Source organism: Phodopus roborovskii, unplaced genomic scaffold (genome assembly GCF_943737965.1).
Source record: "Phodopus roborovskii unplaced genomic scaffold, PHOROB, whole genome shotgun sequence".
Taxonomy (NCBI): domain Eukaryota; kingdom Metazoa; phylum Chordata; class Mammalia; order Rodentia; family Cricetidae; genus Phodopus; species Phodopus roborovskii.
Window position 1 is genome coordinate 16,176,141 of NW_026126485.1, and position 15,950 is coordinate 16,192,090.

General features: G+C 37.5%; 1 protein-coding gene across 28 annotated transcripts in view; it reads left to right on the forward strand.

Moving 5' to 3' along the window:
• The window catches only part of Celf2 (CUGBP Elav-like family member 2), an 802,630-nt gene that overhangs the window by 736,162 nt on the left and 50,518 nt on the right, over positions 1 to 15,950 (forward strand). For all 28 annotated transcript variants that reach the window (XM_051194866.1, XM_051194862.1, XM_051194867.1 and 25 more), the window contains 3 exons: positions 3,333 to 3,467; positions 11,134 to 11,213; positions 14,979 to 15,137. In XM_051194866.1, the coding sequence (XP_051050823.1) occupies positions 3,333 to 3,467; positions 11,134 to 11,213; positions 14,979 to 15,137 (374 nt within the window). The remainder of the gene's footprint in view (positions 1 to 3,332; positions 3,468 to 11,133; positions 11,214 to 14,978; positions 15,138 to 15,950) is intronic.

Here is a 15,950-nt window from a genome sequence, read left to right on the forward strand (position 1 = left end):
ATTGTCATGTTCCTTGTTGTCAAGGACAAAACTGTCTAGAAAAAAACACAGACATCTTGTTTTAACTTTCCAACCATACATGTTGAGGGATCTCAGTTCCTAGACTCCAGAAATGCTAATTAAGACCTGTCTGTTTCTCAAGACCTCTAAAACTTCTGTGTCCTTTTGTCAATCTCAGAGCTAGCCAGTCTTAATAACTGTTTTCATGGGAAGGTAGAAACCTTCAAAGCCACCATTAAAAGTAGAAATCACTAAGTATTTTCATCTAGTCACTTTCTGACTTTCTAGAAGACGGGAAAATAATTTTCAAATTCAGAGTGGAGCCACTCGCAGGTTTGGAGGCAGTGATTAAGTGCCATATGTTAGCACCGACACATTGAGAAGTTGTTAATTAATTCAAGCAGCCCCACATCCAGGTGTGACTTTGACAGATTGTATGTCAGGGTGTTAGCACAGACTTACAATTAGGGATGTTTTAAAATGACATTTCTAGACCTCTCACTTTAAGAATTTACCCTTATACTCAGAACATTAACCCTTTCTCATTACTCTGTGGGAGGAAGGTTTTTATTGACCTCTGGTCTGGAAGGCCTTTGAGTTCTGTTGGTGCTATTGATGACATAGAGAACCCATCTGTGCAGCACCTCATGTGTGAAAGTCCAGTCCTTGCTCAATCCTGAAGCAAAATGTGTTCACCCTAAAGAGAAGAGAGGTTACTTTAGTTTTTTTTAATTCCTCTAAAGCATCTACCTACCAGATTACTCTGGATGCAGTAGATTGACTTCAGCAATCCATATTCTTACTGATAATTAGACATGAGCCTCACACAGAGAAAAGGGAATTAACATTTTTACTAGCATCCCCTTTTTTCCTAGCTAATAGTATTTTAAGGAAGAGTTATCTTCTTAATATCTGGTTGAGTTTATTCTTAATTGTACCCAGAAAATAAAGATTTCCTCTTAAATTATTCCCATTTTCATAGTACTCATCTTTCGTGGGGGTCATCGCTTAGCTTAGTAAGGATCTGCATATATAGTTTACTGTAGAACCACCCTGGAACTCAAAATGTAAAAATTGTTTTAGCTAAGCACTCTACTTTCATATTTACCAGTGAAACTAGAAACTAGATGGAAGTTTTAAAAATTGCTTTTATTTTAAAGAACTAAATCAAGATTCTTCAAGGTAAGAAATGTGACAGGAATTTTTATTCTCATACTGCTGTCAGCCATATTTTGGGGTAGGTATAGGAGTCCTAAGCAGGAATCAGTAAGAACTGCAGAGTAGTGGTCTTTCCCTTACTTCTGCAACCATTCCCAGGTCTCCATCAGGTGGTGCCACATCCTCTTCACAGGGCCTGCTGTGCAAAACTCTCAGATTCAGGGGCCAGCCCACAGGTAGCCTCTAATCATACAGGTGGAGAGACTATAAAGGCTCCTTGTCAAGCAATCTGGGATTGCTGAAGCTTAGTGTTCTGGACCACTAGGTTTGTGCTAATTCACAGTACGTAGCTGGTATTTCACTTGTTCCAGAAGTACAAAATGAACAGTACTTGAAAATTTTATCCAAATAAAAGATACTCCAAAGCCTACATAGTGACTTTTAAATCTATCCTTATCCATTGAGCCCATTCTGATTGAAGGTTTTTTTGTTTTTGTGTGTGTGTGTGGTTTTTTTTTTTTTTTTTGCTTTTGCTTTTCAGATATACCACTGTTGTTCCTGACTTTATCCCTTATATAAGTATCTTGTTGTCCCACCCCACTACAGGTCTCTTCAGATTCTTTATTTAATTTTTATCTCGGGGTGGTGACATTAAAAGAGTCCTAGACTTTCTCTGAGTTGTCTTGGAAAGTATCCTGAGTGTAGAAGGAGATGGGAGAAGGGGAATTCTGCACACTGCTCTAGCACCCTCCATCCCTGTGCTTCAGTTAATCACAGCATGTGGCTGTGTCGCCTTCTCTGCAGTGCCGAGGGAAAGAGAAAGAAAAGTTGACAAAGTAAGGTGGTTATCAGGGTCATGTTTCATGTTAATGACAACACGAGAACAGAGACCACAGTCGATAAGTCATGTTCATTGTCTTCCCTTTAGATCTCATCTACTTCCTCTAGCTTGGTGGAACCACTTATTATGTGGAATTTTCTAACTACGAACTTCTAGCTGTTTCATTTCCATTCTTCAGAGCTGCACTGACCAATATAATACATACATAGGGCATTGAATTTTTAAATTAAAATGAGACGGAATTAAAAAGTCTATTTCTCAATCATACTAGACCCTTTTAAGTGATCAGTGAAATCACATGGCTTTGGCTGTGTATGGGGCAGCACAGACATAGGACTTTAGGGTCATTCTAAAGAACTCTGCAACAGTGTTGCTTCAGGGTAAGTCACTGAATAGCAACAGTGCTTCAGGAAACAGATGGCCCAGCCCTGGAGGCTCAGATCACATACCTTCACTTGAGCTCCACTGACACCAGGACTCAAAATCTAGAATAAATACTTGCTGTGTGCGTGGAAATGAAACCCTGCCCTATAAAGGACTTTTAAAAAGAAAAAGAAAAAAACAGAAGTAACTACCGCCTAAACAGCAATAGCAAGAATACAGATTCAGTAACAAAAGTCACACAGTGACTTATGGCAGGGCCTAAACCAGGTCTTGGAGGTGTATGGCTATCTCTCTCCTCCCCCACCCACATTTTTAATTCTCAGAAATAGATTAAATCGAAACAACTGAAGATAAGCAAGTCTTATCTCTAGGAACACTTCAGAAGTCTTTAAAAATGGCCTCCCTTTTAGAAAGGCTATAAACACAATCCTGAAATCAGCTGTAATTTTGCCTTACATGCTAAATATTGTGAGGAAAAAAAATTGGAAACTTGGGGGGAACCTCCCAGCTCTGAACAAAAACCTGTCTTATCTTTCTCTCTCTGAGTCTAAAGTGTGCACAATGTTACAATACCCAAAAATGTATCTCCATTCCTTGAGAAACCTAGCTCCATGTTACTTGAACTAGTACAGTTTACAGTTTCCTCCTCACTCTTCCGTGGCTATCAGATATGATTCTCAAGGAACAGCAACGACTTTCTCCTCTAGAATAGACTCCCATGTCAAGTGTAGCCAGCCTGGCTAGTTAGAAGCTGAACAGCTTGTTCTTAGGGTTAAAATGGAAGACAGATTGGATGGGGTGAGCTGGAGGAAGAGAGCAGATACAGGTTTACAGTTAGTTCTAGGACTACACTCATTCTTACACAGCCAAGTCTGGTTGATAATAAAGCATTGATTACAAGAAAAAAAGATGATATGGCCTTTGTTCGTTTGTTATTTTTATCTCCTAGCTGTGGAAGACCGAAAATTGTTCATAGGAATGGTTTCGAAGAAATGTAATGAGAATGATATCAGAGTGATGTTTTCTCCATTTGGTCAGATAGAAGAATGCCGGATTCTCCGGGGACCCGACGGGCTGAGTCGAGGTGAGTATGCTCTGTGTAAAGTCTCTTTCCTTAAGTGCTAATTGGAATCAGTGTCACAGTCAAGGAAAATGTAGGCATCACATGCAGGAGGAGGTCAGCTTGTAATACATCCCATGTGATCAAGTTATCCAAGCTGAACTTCTCTCTGTAACCAAAATGATCATCTCATACTTCTCCAGGTGAAAAGGTTTAAGTGTTGGTTCCCATGGAAAGCTGGCAGGCCACCCTAATTTTGTGCCCCCTTTTCATCCTCAAATTGAGCAAATATGGGGGACAAGGAGGAAAGGCAGAAGATAAGAATAGATACTTTGCTGTACTTTTCTTTTTGTTTGCCTGAACAAACATTAAGGATGTGGTCCTCATAATAAATAGCCAGAAAAGCCTAGAGTGTCACTGCTCATGCAATGCAGAGCAGGTGTATAATCTCAGAGAAACCAGACCTGTCCTGCCCTACATCTTACTAAACCTGTATAGTCCACTGTCCAGTCTTCTCAATGACAGAAAAATGACTATGACCTTAAGAAAATTGTAGGCTCTTCTTTTACCACAACAATAAGCTATGGTTTACAACCCTGAGGAATACTACAATTTTGTAAAGCCACTGTATGAAACAGTGCAGATCACCCTTTCAGTAACTCGCCTCCCCCTTAAGAAGACCATACATCTCCTCCCTTAAACTACATGAAGGTTGACAGTATGTAGTAACAATTGTCTAACTGCAGTTTCCCAAGTCAATCCAAAGTAGAAGTGTATATGTCATTTTTCAGTTTGAAGAATAAATCTTCATTTTGCAGTTCAGTTTTCATGGAGATAATTAAGAGCTACTCATTCTCAAGCTCTGGGCTAGGTCTGGTACCCAAACCACACTTCAAAATAAGTATCCAGGCCATAAGTATCAAGGTGATAATGTTCACCTGTCTCACCATTGGAGGAAGATTTTGTTGTTGTTGTTTAATCTTAGACAGAAAGCTTCATGTTGTTGGCCCCTAGACTAAAATCCCAGAGAACAAAAGTTTTACCCACATCTACCTTCAGAGTTCCCAAATGAAGGCCCTCAAGAAACTAGGACACACCAACTTTTGATTGCTATATTTTCCTTGGAAGGTGCTCTAAAGGGGTGGGGGAGGAAGAGCACTGTGCAAATCACAGTTCATTCACTATCTGTCAGTTATGAAATGCTGGTTATTAACCCTCACTTCAAGGATGAATTTCTAAAAGCTGAAGAGGATACTGTGGCTCTTAAATGACAGACAGTACCTGAGACAAGCAATGCAGACAGCATGAAGAAACCCGTTGGGGGGGGGGAGTCTTTAAACTAATCAGAGTGAAGTTTACAGTAGCTCAGGGGTCAATGACTCTAACTAATTTCCAGTCCCAAAATTTTTGATAATGATATGTGACCTTAGTCAATTTATTTTCCTCTTTCAATTTCTTAGTTTCCCCATTCATATATGACAGCAGTGAGCCTGTTATCTGTCTTGCTTCTCTCACAGGACAACATTAGTAACCAGTTACTGGCTTTTCGCATGCTTACTGTCTGTATGGATGCATAGAGACATGAGTGTGAAGCTCAGTGCTGGCTTTTTGTCTTCCCTCTGCTTACCTTAGCCAGCTATGACGTGACCCTCCATCTCACTGCTTCTGCTGTACAGGAGAGATGGTGAGGAACACACCAGGTGTCTTTAGGTATACACTAGTATTTTCTGCCTTTAAGATTTCAAAGGAAAGAGTAGAACACTTACTGCTTACTAAGAAAGCTTAACTAATTTGATCTGCTGTTTGGTTGATTAACCAATACTTAACCCCAGAAGTAGCCTCTTCCTATACTAAGTTATGGGATATTTTATGCAAATGGATGGGCTCAATGTGAAGAAGAGAATACCCTCCCCATAACTGCTTTAAACAGAAAAGGAATTCCTGGTGAACTAGTGAGAGTCCCCTACTGGAAACAAGAAAATGCTCATTTACAACCATTTGTTCTGAAATACGAAGACAGACAGTCGTACATTTTTCAGTCAGGACCTAAGGACTCCTGGCTTCGGGAGCCTGCTCCTGAATCTCTGTATTTGATAAAAACAAAAGCAATTCTATTTCATGCTACATTTGTTCTCATTAAAGAATTTTAGTTTTCAATCAAATAACAATAAGTGTCCCTTATTAGTGGCACTTCAGATAAAAGATACTTGACATTTCTTCCCTCAATATCTGTTGCTAGCTCAACTGTTGAAGAGTACCTGTATATAAAATCAGAGCATAAACTACTCAGTAAGAAAGTTTCTACATTAGACTGTTTAGTGATGATAAAGGCAAAGTACAGTTCACTGATTGGCCACTTACGTTTCTTCTGGGTTTACCAGTTCAGCTATAAATATGAAGACAATTAGTCAGGTAGCCTCCCCACCATTCTTCCTCTGCCACATCAGCCATTTCAGTTCTTCCCTAATAGGTAGGCACTCTGCCAAGGCTCCTCAGACATTGTTGACCCAGCACACCACTCAGCAGCATAGAGGCCTGAAAGCTTCCAGGGCTCATAGCTGTGCCTGTCAAGCCCTATTTATACCTTCAGTTAGAGGCATTATCTTTTGGGGGAGGTGACTCACTATAACTAATATGTGTCCCAGGACAGTGATTCTTAGGAAATAATTGTAGGTATCTACCTGGAAAGTGTCAGCCCCTGCCAGTCATACATAACTACTCAGAAAATGTTTTGTCTCATCCATGCAAAGGACAATATGCCCAAATCTAAGGAGGCCTTTCCTCCACTGGGAACTTTCTGTTGATTGTCTTGTTTTGGAAAACATGTTACTCACTTTCAAACAACTTCATATCAATAGTTATATCATTCTGCAAGGACAGCTGCACCTCTCAGGCACCTGGACAGCTCTCCATGAGAAAACTAATAGGCCACCACAGCCCATGCATATCATTTCCAGTGAGACATTTACTCTCAAAAGCAAAGCTTGAAGTTTCTAAACCAATTGTACATATTTGACAGTGTCACTTTAGGATGTTGAGCTCCTAAAATAACATGTTCTCACCAATTCATACAGTCAGAAAGGTTATTGGAGAGCTAACCTATGGGATTTTCTCCACAGTGGCAATTGAGTATATATAACTTGGAGTCAGTGAAAAAGTTGATTTTGTTTTTCTTTTCTACAAACTGTAGTCAAATCTTCATTACCATTTAAGGTAACTTTCTTTCTGCTTGCTTAAGTATATTCCAGCTGTGTTCCAACATTCCCCTGCCTAAACCCTTGACAAATGAATGTTTTCAGGGAAGAGCACAGACTGGGTTTAGCAGTTAAATCCTTGTTTGTTCCTTGTTGTATTCAAGCAGTATATTAGGATAGGGTTTTTGACTGTTCAGACAGATATATGGAGAAGACTGTTTTGTTCACAGTGTAGTCCTGTCCACACAATACCTAAACATTCATCTTTGTGGAAACTTTCATTATATGTCCCTTGGAATACTGACTACATTTTGGCATCTTATTCAAAATAGTCTTCCAGCCCCATCGTAGCAGTGAGATTTTACCAGCTACTTAATAGGTCCTACTCTGTACCCAAATTTGGATGCTATAAAATGAATGATTGATGTGCCAATGCCAATTTTCAGTAAACTATTCCAACATTGCCTATGATATATTAGATTACTAATGCATGTGCCCAATTATGCTGTACTGTGTGTTTGATCATTCCCGCCAGTTCTAAAAAGATACAGTGAAGAAAATTGGCTGCATTAATGTCTTAGTTAGGTGATGATTCATTTATAAGTAAGCTTTCCATAGTTTGAAGTCTCTTTCATACTGCACAGTAACTCAGAATCATGTTTCTTCTGTTTGAAGTACAGCAGGCCACTGTGCCTCTTTAAAAGGTCACAACAAGCTAAGAGACCCTGGCATCATTCATGCTATTAAAGATATTCTAGCTTTGGGGTTTTTGTTTTTTGCTTTTTAGTGTGAAGCAAGAATTCACCTAGTCATGTAAAATTCTCTTGGTAACCAAGGTAAGAGATAGAACCCCTGAGTTAAGATGCCCTTTCACTGGATGGTGGTGGCACTCTCCTTTAATCCCAGCACTCAGGAGACAGAAGCAGGTGGATCTGTGTTCAGGACAAACCTGGTCTATAGAGCAGGTACCAAGACAGCCAGTGCTACACAGAGAAACATCTCAAAAAGAAAAAAGAAAGAAAAAGAAAAAAGAAAGAAAGAAAGAAAAGAAATGGGGGTGGGGGAAATATGCCTTTTCAATGAAATGGCAAATGTGATAGATGTGTTCTGAGAACCCCACCCTCTAATAGGGCTTTGAGCTTTCTTTAGATCCTGTGTGTAGGAGGAAATCATTTTGTAAAACCTTTCTCAAGTCAATCATCTATCTGTTTTAGCAGCAAGAAGGCGGCCTCACTGAAATAGGAATTCCACTCCTCATTCCTATTAGTAATCTCTGACATTCTGAAAGTAGAGACAGTAATTGCAAGCTAAGCAACAGGTTAGACACAAAAAGGATTTTTTTTCTCTTATATTTATTTGACAGTTTTAAGACAATCATATGTATATATGCTACTACCATACCCAAACCAGAAATAAAAGAAATATAGTGTCAGTGTTTTAATCTGTATACCCTTCTTCCTCCAGTCACATTTATCCAGCATTGAAGTCAGTTACCAGGGTACTAGTTGCCTAGATAATACATTTAACAGTCCTAAATAATTAAGGAATAATGCTACAAAATCAGTCTCTGCCACTGCATGTAGAAAAAAGGACCAGTTAGGACATAAGCTACTTCTGCCTAATAGAAAGCCTTCTCATTCTGTTGTAGGAAGGACAGTGTCTGATTTTACTAGTAGAACTCTTAGGACCTGTATTGGTGAAAAGCCACACATCAGAAACCAAGAACTGGATCCACTGCTGTGTTTGTACTTATGTTGAAAAGAAAATTAAAATCTATCCATACAACTTCCACAATCTCTCCTTATTTAGAGGAATTACAAAGGTTAACAAGCTTTACTATCCCAAAAAGTAGTTGACTTTTAAGTTACTTAACTTCACCCAGAGTTGCAGAGTAAAATTTCTCACCATGTATTCCCACTTTATAAATAACATAGTAGGTTTTTTCCTACTATTGAGAATAGCACACAGTACAGAACTTGACAAAAGCCCCTAATAAGACAGTGTCTCTCTTCCTGCATTGCTGCCAATAAGTTGAAAAGGTTAAAGAAGTCATCACACTTGTCAGATTATTTTTTGAATAGGTTAGAATTAGAAGCATTGCTTGGGCTTTTAATTGCAGGCTTCTTAAATGAGAGGGCAGTGGTTTGAGCTGATAGAGATTTTATTGTGCCTGCTAATTGCTTTATCATTCTCCCAAAGTTACTTACAAGTAACTTGTGTGAAATTGTGATGAACACATAAACTGTGCCTTATTGATTCTTATTGCCATTTTACATACTTCTAATGTATTTTAAGCTCCATTTGGAAACTGTCAGTTTGGCACACATTCCTAGATAATAAGAAAATGAAATGAACAAAACAATTTTTGTGACTATTAAAGCAAAATTTATATGCTTTCAAACAGACCTCTGATAGGTGATTGCTTAGGCCTTCATATTATAGTCTCGAGGCAAGAAGTCAAAAAATTAAAATCTCTTAGTCTCATTTCCTCTGTAATTTAAGTGATGATCATGAAGTTTTAAGGAGATACTATTTGAAACAGTAAATTTGAAAGTATAATTTTAGACCTCATCATCAATATGGAAGCCAATGGAGGTACTGTCATCTATCTTACATGTTATTTTACACACATGGTCTAGATTCCTTAGAGAATGCTGTTACTTTCATTGGTGACAGAAGCTGCAGTCATGTCTGAGTACAGGCAACATGTTTAAATAGGAGGCCTTGTCAGCTGCTGCTCTGTCATAGAACTACATGCAACAGCTCAGTACTCATAATAACTGGACTTCCTGCCTGCTTCTTGAGACCTGCTCAACTGATGTGTGGGGCGGAGGGATTTATGGGATAACCTTCCAGTATACTGGAAGTATTGAAGATTATAACATGTTGCAAAAAAAATATGCATTTGCTTACTTTCATAACTGGATGTGCATGGGGATCATGGATAGGCACTGCTTTCTCTTAATGCTGTTTGATTAAAAGGCATTACAGCAGTATTGACTTGATATTCTTACCAGGTATACAAAGCAGGACAAAAGAAGAAAATGTATTTTATGACTCACAAATTGATTTACATAAACCAAACAATCTGGTGGCTGTTTGAATGTAGAATGTTCTATTTTGTTTATTGGCCACAGGGGCAAAAATCTTACACTGTTGGTGCCAGAGTTCTGCTTTCATGCATCTGCTCTGAAATGACAATAGGCTTCAGCCTCTCAGTGTTTAGATCTGCTTCATTTGGAAATCTTTTAAGAAGTAATAATAATGTTCTGAGGAAATTGGGTGGAACACTAAATTATTCGCTGATACCTAAGTTCAAACTGTGCAAAGCAAAAGAAGCTGAAAATCAATGCACTTTTAAAGTCATTAGAGATCATAAATGAAATAAGTCTGTATTGCTTTAGCTAAGCTTTTAGAGTGCTATTGTATTATTATAAAATCAGCCTAAATCTGCATTAATTTCACAGCCTTTTTTCTCTAAGAAGCCCAAGGGGTACATGATGAATAAAACGTAAATTCCGCAAGGCAGTATTTTTATTAATACAAAGGGCCGTGAGCCATGTAGTTCAAGGGGTGACCTGCGTGGTGGCCAGTACTGCTATCAGAAGCAGGAACCAGAACTATAGATGTGGTTATTTTATGGCACTAGATAAAATAAAAACAAAGCTTTACAGGTCTCATAGTAGATGTTCAGAGAAATGTACATTGTCTTGTGTGTGTTAAACTTTAGGTCAAATCTCTGATTTCTTTTAGAAAGTTACAACTTCCAAAGTCATGAAAATTTTTTGTACAATTACAGTTTTTATAATTTATTTCAATCAATTGCACTGTTGAATTTTCTCAGAGTAATTGTTTTGTCGATAATTAGTAATTAACTACTTTGTAATGAATTTAGTATATTTGTTTACATTTGAATAGCATCAATTTCTATTTATATATGTTTTTAACTGTCCAAGATGAATTAGAAATATTTGTTAACATTTTGAGATCTTGAAATTTATTTGCTTATTTACCCTTGGTATGATGAATTCCTTATTTACTTCTTAACATTCAGTGATAGTGATAGATTTTTGAAATATAGCACCCTGGTGTGTGCATGCTATCAGCCAAGGAGAAGATAGAAAGTAGCCCACTTTTGACTTAGAAAATGCAAGTATGCAAGTTACCTGTTGCTACTTTCAAATATTGTGACTTAAAAAAATAAAAAAAAAAAAAAAAGTACACAACATGTTCCCTAGGTCCCTTTAAAAAAAAAAAAAAAAAAAAAAAAGCTGATGAATAAATTGTTCTGCCTTGGTCAAATTAGCAATTCAGCACTGTGAATAAAAAGCAAAATAAGATGAAACCAAAGAGAGAAGCTGTTTATTTTTATGTACTACTGAGAACAGTGTCGTCTTGTGGCAGTTCTCGTAGACTGTGTTGGTTTAACAAGCGTCCAACCCTTTTGTCTTGTTGTTTTTTGTCTTTCCTGCTCCCTGTCCCCTTGTTTCCCACAGGCTGTGCGTTTGTCACATTTTCTACAAGGGCAATGGCACAGAATGCAATCAAAGCCATGCATCAGTCTCAGACCATGGAGGTACTGTATCATCTGCCCTTTCTTTGTTTTCTTTGTGCAAATGATGGGGAATGGTAAAGCAATTCTCTCCTGTGTGGATTGTTCACATGACAATCACAGATTTAAACTTTCACCATTTCGCTTTTCATTCTCTCATATTCATTCCCCTTTCTCTTTCTCTTTGTTTCTCTCCTCACTCCCTTCCCCTCTTCTCTCCTTCCACTGGCATCCCCCCACCTAATGACTTGAAAAGCCCTTAGTGAAACCTTCCACTTGCCCTGCAGCTGTCCTTTGAGCCTTTTATTGGAGTAACATTGGTCCTGACATGTGAGGCACTTGAAGCAAATGTCCTTCTGGACCTAGAGGATTGAATACATATCCCACAGCAGAGTTGGTATGGGCTAAGCTGTACAACCCCACCTCAGATTGCTGCTATAATAAATCACTTGACTAAAGAATTATTTTTCATCTCAGGAATATTGAAGAAAGTTCATAATTCCTCTGTTTAACAATGAATGATAATTTTCAGTCTCCTGAAAAATCAGATTGGTCCCTTTACTTAAAAGTGAACAACAAAGAAATACATGGATTCAAATCCAATCTCTTAAGAGGTTGTGACTTGAACAGGAGAGTCAGCAATGTGAAATATACCACAGGTGGAGACGCACGGCTCTCTGTACTCAGCCTGTGATTTGGGTTTGGCCTTTCAGAATTTTGCACAAGAACATTCCAAAAGTGACATGCCATCACTTACTCTGTATTGTCTGATAGGATCATTTGAGAGTGCATGTGCTGCTGTGTTATGTACACTGTATCTGTGTATGGGTGATTTTCTCCAGAGGTGGTGGCCTTGTGGTGTTATCTGAAGCTGTGTTTTTCTATTTGAACAAAATTACTTTCAGTTTTATTTAATGTGCAAAAAATAATAATTGTTTGAGCTTCTTTTTTAAAAATCCCCTTGTGATTGGGGTTTTCCTTTGGGACTTATTTTGTTTGTTTGTTTGTTTGTTTGTTTTTGTTTTGCAATGCTGCATCTTCCAAAGCATGCTGGGAGCTAAGTGATCATTATGCGTCATGTTTTATGGGAAACTTTTATATATTAATTCAGAAAGTGGGTGGAAAGGGTGGGAAAGATGTGCATGGCATTGTCATTAAGTGTTTACTGTACTTTTTTGAGTTGTGACATCAGCATTGCAAAGCCTATTGTCTATTTTGAACATTTATTTTGACTTTGATATTCCTAACATATATAATTAATGTGTTTTCCTTGCAGTGCAATGCATTTTTAAGACAATTCCACTCCCACCCCACCTAAAGGCAAGCTCGGTGAAAATCAAACATGATAGGAAATAATAAGCAGGATTCCAATCTTGCATACCATGGAGTCACATTCCTGATATTTTGACTTCCCCTTTCTTATAGGCTGCTCCACACTGGTGGATTTTCAGCTATTTTCTAGCTTAGACATTAAAATGAAAGTGCTACTAAGAAAATAGTCCTCATATGTACTTATGTACATACATGCATTTAACTATTTTTGTTTCTTATAATTAAGAGATTTATACCAAAATTTATCTGCCCTTAGATAAGGTTTTCTAGTTCTCTTGACACTTAAAAGTGCTACCATCCCCCAAATGAGTTCATAAAGAATGCTGATGTGGTCTGAGTCTCTCATTCTACTGCAAAGAGATCAAGACACAAGGCAGAACTGGGCATGAACCAAAACCAAAGTGCAGGAGACTTGTGTGTGATAAAAACACTACCTAAGGCTGGCATAGGTTTATTTTTAAGATTTCTGTTATGATTCCATCAGAGTCAGCATTCTTTTTTTAAAACTGGATACCCATATTTAAACTAAGAACCCACAGTTTGACTTACAAAAATTGACCTCTAAACAGAACTGTACATGCCATACAGTTCTACTATAAACATACAGTTGCTGGAGTTTTAACTAATTACACTATTTTCAGAACTTTGGTACACATCTTTAAGCAAGACATTATTATTTAACTTAAAATGATGTGAATGTTAGTTCAAAGATTTGTTTTTAAACACGCATGTAGAATCTATTTCCTAATTTTCCTCTACACTACCCCCACTTGTTTTTCTTTCATGTCTTAAACAGGTCACATTTAAAGCTACAGTTATTTACTTAACTTTATGCTTTTACGCCTTTTTCATACTTACGAACAAGAAATCAGTAAGTGTACTATTAGGAGAAGATGCTGTTGTTCGTTTTGGAACACATTTTATGCAGCAATAGAAATGCTCCATACAAAACTAATCTGTGTTATTTTCATCTTCAGAATATTTTGCTCTCATTTAAGAAGGAGTAAAGTATTGGAATATGGAGCAGATAAAGAAAAAGGCATATTGGTTTTTTTTTTTTAATGGTGGAAATGCTACAATAAATGTAATGTATTGATCTTTAGTGTTCCGTACCATGACTCTGCTTACCAGAGCTATAGGTTAATGGACTAGAAGTTCTACACTGACACAGTAACCTCACTTTTCTCACTTTCTTAAATAACAGACACGATAGCCCTAATTCAGGTAAAATTCCCAGTAACTACCTAAAGTGATAAGGAAAAGCATGCAAGTTTTAGAAGAAAGAAAAATGACCCAAAGGGACTAGAAGGGAAAAGTTTATTTAAATAGGAATATATCTTTTGTGAGAGCTGTTATCACATAATAAGGTTTTATTTAATCAATTGGGTAGAAATACCTTTAAAAAAAAACTCAGCAAAATGGAACAGAATGGTGATGGACCATATCAAAACAAAGATTCAAGAGGGAGGGTATTTTTCTGCTGAATTCTTACCAAATAGCAGATGTTTGAAAGGTATTTGGGATAGGCTGATCCTGCTCAAAGTAGTAGGCTAATACTTTCCCAAAGATTATAATCTAACTCAAAAATTAGTTTATTTTATTATATGACCTTTGACTATGTCTTTCTCATTGTTTTTACTCCTTACCTTTTAAAGGAAATTAAAACTGAGTGAGGTTTGTAGACTAGTGAAATTAATAGAGAAAAGGAATGGTGTATAATTCTTCTTCTGCCATTTAAGATACATTACTTTGTCTAGAAGGAATGTGCTTCTGGATCTTTTGGGTTGCTCTGGGGACTCAGGATAGAACAGAAATGACATGGAAGGAGGAAAAGAGACCTTTTGGAGAATATGTGAATAATTTCTTTGATCAGTGCCTATATGTATTTTTTCATATCTCTGTCCTTCATCCATGTTCCTAAAATGAAACATTTCTTTCTTTTATTGTGTCAAAATTATTTTCACTGTTCCAGTGTTCAGAAATATATAACTGAAAATAAATAAATAACTGAATGGTGAAAAAAAATGAGTGAGATATTTTCATTCCAACTACATTTCTGTCCCTTTATCCTCAACCCATATATAGAAATCGCAGACACACAAACAAGCTATCTGTAAGTCAAGTTTAATTAAAGGTAAGCTCTTACCCTTCAAGGAAGTACTGGAAAGTAAAAGGAAGACACATAAAGAGAGGAGAGGCAGTATAATAACCAAAGCAAAAAGCAAGTGGCATCACCAACCAACAGATCCCCTTAAAGAAACCAATGATAGTATATGGAGTTCTCTGTTGATGGTACCAGTCAGAGAAAAAGGAATATCAAACTATTTTAAACCATTCCAGACCATTCTATGTGCCCCAAGATAGTTAAGAAAGATAAATCCAATGATGACTGAATATTGTAAAGGGATTCAATCGGGCTGTAACATCCTCTTCACTTTCCAATGTGTCTGACCACAGGGTTGTTCTTCACCTATCGTGGTGAAGTTTGCTGACACTCAGAAGGACAAAGAACAAAGGCGCCTCCAGCAGCAGCTTGCACAGCAAATGCAACAGCTCAACACTGCCACCTGGGGGAACCTGACAGGGCTGGGCGGACTCACCCCACAGTACCTGGCGGTAAGTGGGTCTCTGTGGTCTTCAAAGAAAAAAGGAATACAACTCCAAAACTATCAAAAGCTTCTTTCCCATAAGTATGCCAAAAAATTTACTTTTCATACATTTTGAGTCCTGGAATTATCAAATCAGCATTAGGACAGGTTTTTGTTAATTAAATAATTAGCATAAGAATTGCCGCATTTTACTGAGACCAGTTGGCAACTTAGTAAAACCCAATACACTAAACTTCTAAACAGTATTTTAAGGCATCATAAAAAGCCTGTGCCAAATAAGTGATGCTGCATGCTTGGTAACTGATCATCTGAACTTTATATTCTAAAGATTCCAAGAGATTGAGCCAAGAACTCACCAGCTGCCAGTTAGTACTAGTGGTAGGGAGACTTCAATGTCAATCCTTATTCTGTGTCTTTCCAGTGAAGTTGTTTTGATAACCCTAATGGGTTTTTTAGTCCAGACCCAAATCTTTTATTCATCTCTTATATTTTTCATAGTTTCTGAGTGTTACCTTTTTATTAGTCATTGTTTTTATTGAGATACAGTTGCCAGAATTTAAGACAATTCCTCTCTTAAGATCTAAGCTAGACAGAATGGCGATCCCGAGCATGGACTTCAGAACCTCTTACTACAGCTACAAGTGATAGGCAGCCCATGTGGGCTGGGAAACTGTAAGTGCTCTGCTTCTCCACTTTATTTGCCTGTTTGGAATCCTCAGCTCCATACTACACATGTATTAATTAAGTTTAATTTTGTGATTTTGAGATTTTTTTTTCTTTTAGCCTGAGAGTTTTAACAAGGACATATTCATGTCCTAAC